Source organism: Herpailurus yagouaroundi, unplaced genomic scaffold (genome assembly GCF_014898765.1).
Source record: "Herpailurus yagouaroundi ecotype Mexico unplaced genomic scaffold, PumYag 190, whole genome shotgun sequence".
Taxonomy (NCBI): Eukaryota; Metazoa; Chordata; class Mammalia; order Carnivora; family Felidae; genus Herpailurus; species Herpailurus yagouaroundi.
In genome coordinates, this window is record NW_024412421.1 from 10,982,619 (window position 1) to 10,988,618 (window position 6,000).

A 6,000-nucleotide genomic window follows, 5' to 3' on the forward strand; every position below is an offset into this window, starting at 1 on the left:
AAATCAACTTTAAAAATGAAAAAAAGAAAAGAAATGTTGGACTCACGAGCTCAGCTTCTACATGCTGTGTAAAGCCACAAGCCAGATTCAGAACCCCTGGGAAATTCAATGCAACTAAAGAAGAGAAGGGGACAAAGATGGCCCCTGGAGCCCTCTGGCACATGGGAGAGCAGAAAGCGAGCATGCTGCAAGCCAAGGGGAGTGAGGCGCTGGGGGAGGAGTAATGGCACGGGACCCTGCATGAGTGAGGCTTGGTCTGTGCCCTCCTCCCTGGGCTGAGCAACCTGGAGGCAGCGGAGCCCCTGGGGAGTGGGCAAAGCCAGATGTGACTGGGGGAAGAGTAAGGGGTTCTAGGGCGACGAACATGAGCAAACTTTGGCCACACACCAGTTTGGATGACCCTCATGTGCACATATGTATGGAGGGAAAGAAGCCAGGCTCAAAAGACCCCAATGTCCGTATATACAAAGTTCAAAAGGGGCAAAATGAGCCTGTCTTGTGTATGGCTGCACACGTAGGTAGTAAGAGGAAAAAGAAAAGCAGCAGTCATGTGGTGACGTTATGCAGCCAGAGAGCGGTTACCTCTTGCAGGGGGTTGGAACTGGGGAGGAGCAGGTGGAAGCTTCTAGGGGCTGGCATCATTTCTTGCTTTCTTTAGCTGGCATCAATTTTTTAAAACAACTTTACTGAGGTATAATTTATAAGCCATAAAATTTTCCCATTTTAACTGTACAGCTCAATGATTTTTAGTAAATTGACTGAGCTTTGCAACCTGCACCATCCAGTTCTAGAACATTGCCGTTGTTGTCCCAATGAGACCCTTCATGCTTCATGGGAATCACTCCCCATACTCAGCCACAGCTCCTGACAGCCACTAATCAGCTTTCTGTCCCCTAAAATTGGCCTTTTTTGGACATTTTATATAAATGGATCATACAACAAGCAGACTGGTTTTTTGTTGGACTTCTTTCATTTAGCAAAATGTCTTTGAGGATCTTCCACATGGGAGCATATATCAATACCTCATTTCTTTTTAATTCTTGAGTATTCCGGGGTGCCTGAGTGGCTCAGTTGGTTAAGCATCTGTCTTGGTTTCGGCTCAGGTCATGATCTTACGGTTTCATGAGTTCAAGCACTGCATTGGGCTTTGTGCTGGTGGCATGCAGCCTGTTTGGGGTTCTCTCTCTCTGCCTCTCTCTCTGCCCCTCCCCCACTCACACTGTCTCTGTCTCTCTCAAAATAAGTAAATAAACTTAAATTTTTTTTTAATTTGGGGGGCCCTGAGTCGGTTAAGCGTCTGACTTCGGTGCAGGCCATGATCTCATGGTTCACAGGTTCAAGACCCGTGTCGGTGTCTGTGCTGATAGCTCAGAGCCTGGAGCCTTCTTCAGATTCTGTGTCTCCCTCTCTCTGCCCCTTCCCTGCTCATGCTCTGTATCTCTCTCTCTCTCTCTCTCAAAAATAAATAAACAATAAAAAAAATTTAATAAACAATAATAATTTTTAATTCTTGAGTATTCCATGGTGGAATTTATTTACTCACTAGTCAATGGACTCTTGGGTTGTTGCACTTATTAGCTGTTTGAAATAATGCTGCTGTGAACATTTGCATGTAAGTTTTTGCCTGGACCTATATATTTTCAGTTCTCTTGGGAAGATTCCTAGGGGTAAAATTGCTGTTATATGGTAATTTTATGTTTCATGTTTTAAGAAACTGCTAATCAGTTTTGCAAAGTAGTACCTCTTGTCTTGACCTGAATAATAGTACACGAGCTCTCGCTTTATAAATTATTAGTTACATTCTATATTTATGCATTCTCTGTATTTTTTTATATTTTATAACGTTAAAAGAAAAATAAACTGGAGGTGGGGTGGTGAGTAGACTCAACTCCGGGAAAGTCTTCTCTGAGGAGTAGGGCTTGGGGGATGCTGTCTGGGAGCTGTATGGAGCCCTGGAGGTGGAGTAGGTAGGGAGCCAAATCCTGTGTGAACCTCACAGGAGGGGTCTCTGGACCTGTCACTCTCAGCACCTGGACAGTTGTATGTGGGGCATATGCCAATACAGGCAAACAAGTCAGACTCTCCCCAGGGTTTCCTCACATGTGGGGTCTATCACCAATGGTTGTGACCAGGATGGTGGGCAGGCCCCGGGGCTTTCAGGTGCTGGGCTTAGGCACTCATGACCTCTGTTTCCTGGGAAGGAGGGAGGGAGGCTGCAGGACTCCAGTGGGCCAGGGCTAGAATATCACCTGCTAATCCCTATCCTGCTGAGGCCACCACTCTCCCTGATCCCTTTGTGCTGACCCTGGATACTGGCCACTGCTAATCGCCACCCTTGGAGACCCAAGGGCTGGCAGGCAGGCAGGGCAGTGCCCTCAGGTTTCCAGGAGAGCCCACAGTCGCCCTGCATGGCAGGACCTAGGGTCTTGCCTAACACAGAGCCTTGAGACCTAGAGAGAGACAGCGACTAGTCCAGGATCACACAGCCTGCCCTGGCTAGCCCTGGTATGGCTGCCTCCAGGGAGCCCACTTCCTTTCGGACATTTCTCAACATGCCTGGCTTGTGCTAAGGCTTGGGAGACAGCAACCTTCAGGAAAGCTGAAAGCGGGGGCCAGTTCACAGCACCCTTGCTAGCTGGCTCCTCTCCTCAGAGCCTACAGTTGCCAGGGTTGCCGAGGAGCAGGCGTCCTCACAATCAGGCTGCAGTGGGCATTGTTTCCGCAGAATGTTCCTTTGTGCTCCTACTGTATAAGGCTCTGAGGCCAGCCCATCTTCCTGCCTCTTCTCCCCACTGAGTAGTCAGAAGAGCAGAAAACCCTCATAGGCCTGTGCATCTGGGGCCTGTGCCCTGCAGACAAGGTAGCCACTGTCGGTGGGTGAGGAGCAGTGTGTCCCTTCCCCCCCACTTCTCCCCGCCCCATTCCCCATCCTCCCCATGCAGGCCTACCCCCTGAGACAGCTTCCTCAGGCCAGCCACCTTGCCCTCTCCCTGCTCCCTGGTCCAAGGTCCTCGCCCCTCCTACCCACTTACCGCCCACCTCCCTCTCGCACCTGTAACTGGGTCAAGAAGAAAGCAAGCCGGCTCAACATATTCTCCTAACGTTTAAATGACCGAAAGGCTGTGGGAATAGCCTCTCTTTAAAGGGAGGCACTGAGCAACCAGCAATGCTTTTGTAGTTCATATCTCTTGTAGTTCATGCCTCTCCCCTTATTTAAAACTTTCCTATGTCTCCCTGTAGAATTTTGAGTAAATGCCAGGCACTTTAGCTAAGGCCAGAAGTCCATAATTAGCTACCCAGAGGCAGACTGAGCTAAATTCTGAACCCACTTGCTGCTGCTTCTTCCTGATCATTACTTAAGAATAGAAGACTCTTACGCCTCCTCTTTTAGACCGTTCCCAACCACACACACCCTGTGCTCACCTGTCAGAGCCCTGAGCACGTCGTGTGTTTGCGCATGCGTGCGTGAGTCCGGGTGCCCCTGACACCACATGGGGAGCTCCTAGCCGAGGGTACATCGTCCATAACCGTTGGGCGAGTAGACAAATCCGCACTGGCCAAGGTCGCGCTACCCCACAGGAGAGTGTTTGGTCGGGGTGTCTCTGCTCCCCAGCCATGGCCCGCATCGTCGACCTGGTGCCCTGGAAGGACGGCTCCACCCACGTGTACGCGTCCCCGGCCATCTCGCTGCCGGTGGCGCGGACGCGCAACCAGCTGGCAGGCGTGAAGCGACAGCTGTACCACCCGGCCCTGCCCAGCCTGCGCCGCATGGACATGGACTCTGTCAGGGCCTGTCTTTCGGACGAGCACTGCCGGTCCACCACCTACTGCCGCAAAGGTCAGGCCACCTGGCTGCCGCTGGTGTCCGCGGCCCTTCTGGGCCTTTGGGAAAGGAGTGGGTGGAGGGTTTCAAGGAGAGCCCTGGTAGAGGGCAAGGCCGTCGGTGGCACATGAAAGCGTTAAAAGGGCTAGTCCCAGCTCTGCTTAGGTCTGAGCCTCTGCTTCCCTATCAGGAAAATGGGGATGATAACCGCCTGCCTCACAAGGTTACCGTGAGATTAAAACAAGCCAAGAGAAGCACTTAACGTAGTGCCTGGCACATAGTACGTGCGCAACAATGTGGCGGTTGTTATTCAGAGAGAGAGAGCTGTGCAGAAGTCAGTTGTCGCAGTAGTAGGAGTGATAATAAAAGCAATAATGACAGCTTCTGCCCAACCTGCTCTCCAGATTGGAAAGAGGAACAGCCTCCTCACGCTTACCGTGAATGGGAGGAGGACCTGAGCGTCTTTGGGGTGAAAAGGCCACATAGGCCCAAGGAGTAAGTCTTCATCCATTGAGCGGCTTGGGTGTGGAGGTGGGGGTGCCTGTGAATGAATGAATGAATGAATGAATGAATGAATGAATGAATGCATGAATGCATGCATGGATGCAGGAATACACATTCGTTTCCACACATTTATTAAGCACTTGCTTGGTGCCTGACACTGAGCTGCGGCAACGGGGAAGCAAAGGTGTCCTAGCTAGAGGGAACAGCATGTACAGGGACCTGGAAAAGAAAAGCTGCAGGAGGTGTTGGGTGAACTTGGGGGGGGGGGTTGGTTGAGCCAAAGGGTAAAGCTGGTGATCACAGTAGGAGCTGGGGAGGGGAGAAGGGCACAGCTCAGAAAGGGCCCTGTTGCTAAGCTCAGGGGTCTGGACTTGGGAGAGAAAGAGGAACCTCTGAAGACCTGAAGCAGAAAAGAAGTCTGAGCATTCTGGGGGTGGGGAGGGGGTGGAGGATAGCCCAGAGGGACCAGAGGTGGATAAGGGGGGTGGGTGTTAAGACACCGGGAGGGAACACAGTCTTCAGGAAGGAGTGACAGTGTCTTGGCCACAGGAGAGGGTTTCGGAAGGTATTTAGGAGATAAAGTAACAGGATTTGGTAACAGAGTGGGTGCCGAGCAAGAGCAGGGAGTCTGGAATGAGGCCCAGGTTGCAGCTGAGGTGACAGGTGGGGTGAGGGTGTCAGAGACTGCATGGAGACCTCCAGAGGCCCCGTGCAGAGCCCTGCAGGGACCAAGATGGGACATGCCAGAGGTGGGTGGGGAGGTGGGGAGGAGGGAGGGATGGAAGGTGAAGTGGGGTCCCCCAACCTGTCCCTCTATGAGGGAGCAGCCACGGGGCTCCCACTAACTGCTGCGTGGGAAGGCTCTTGGAAACCAGCAATTTACATTTTTAGGGAACGCTCTTGATTTAGATATGTATTTTATGGCAAGTATATGCTTTTAATAAAAGTAATCAAGTCACAGCTTCAAAATTCAAAATGCTGTAATAATATACGTTTTAACACCTTGCCGCCTCCACTTTCCACCTCTGCTGATTTACAGGTGTCCATCTAGTTCCTAATGTATCCTTCCATTGTTTATTAATGCAAATACAAATATATATACTTCTGCTCCCTAACTTTTTACTATGAGTGTATTCAAACATAGAGAAAAGTTGGAAGGATAATACTATGGACACCGGTTGCCTTCCACCTGCTTCGGGTACTGTATTACCATATTTGATTCTTCTCTCTCTAACACACACACACACTCACACTCTCCCACACTCTTCAGCAAGCAGCTCCCACTGCTAACAGCCTCCTCTGTGACACAATACCATTATCACATCTAGGAAAGTTAACAATAATTCCCTAACACATAATATGTGGTCTATATTTAAATGTCCCAAATGACCCCTAAAGATATCTCATAGCTTTAAAATCCTTTTGGGGGCACCTGGGTGTTGGTTGAGCGTTCAACTCTTCGTTTCTGCTCAAGTCATGATCTCACAGTTTCGTGACTTTGAGCCCCATCTAGCTCTGTGCTTGCAGCCTGGAGCCTGCTTGGGATTCTCTTTCTCCCTCTCTCTGCCCTTCCCCACATGCTCTTTCTCTCTCAAAAAACAAAAACAAAAACAAAAACAAAAAAACAATAAAATAAAATAAAATAAAATAAAATAAAATAAAATAAAATAAAA

General features: G+C 49.9%; 2 protein-coding genes across 4 annotated transcripts in view; one reads left to right on the plus strand and one right to left on the minus strand.

Annotated features, from left to right (window-relative positions):
* Nucleotides 1–6,000, minus strand: part of CNGB1 (cyclic nucleotide gated channel subunit beta 1) — a 77,839-nt gene that overhangs the window by 69,866 nt on the left and 1,973 nt on the right. For both annotated transcript variants that reach the window (XM_040498150.1, XM_040498151.1), the window contains one exon: nucleotides 4,260–4,364. The gene's annotated coding sequence lies outside the window, so the exon portion shown is untranslated. The remainder of the gene's footprint in view (nucleotides 1–4,259; nucleotides 4,365–6,000) is intronic.
* SPMIP8 (sperm microtubule inner protein 8) overlaps nucleotides 2,805–6,000 on the plus strand; it is a 7,229-nt gene continuing 4,033 nt past the window's right edge. For both annotated transcript variants that reach the window (XM_040498157.1, XM_040498158.1), the window contains exons 1-2: nucleotides 2,805–2,860; nucleotides 3,614–3,838. In XM_040498157.1, the coding sequence (XP_040354091.1) occupies nucleotides 3,616–3,838 (223 nt within the window). In that variant the 5' untranslated portion in view covers nucleotides 2,805–2,860; nucleotides 3,614–3,615. The remainder of the gene's footprint in view (nucleotides 2,861–3,613; nucleotides 3,839–6,000) is intronic.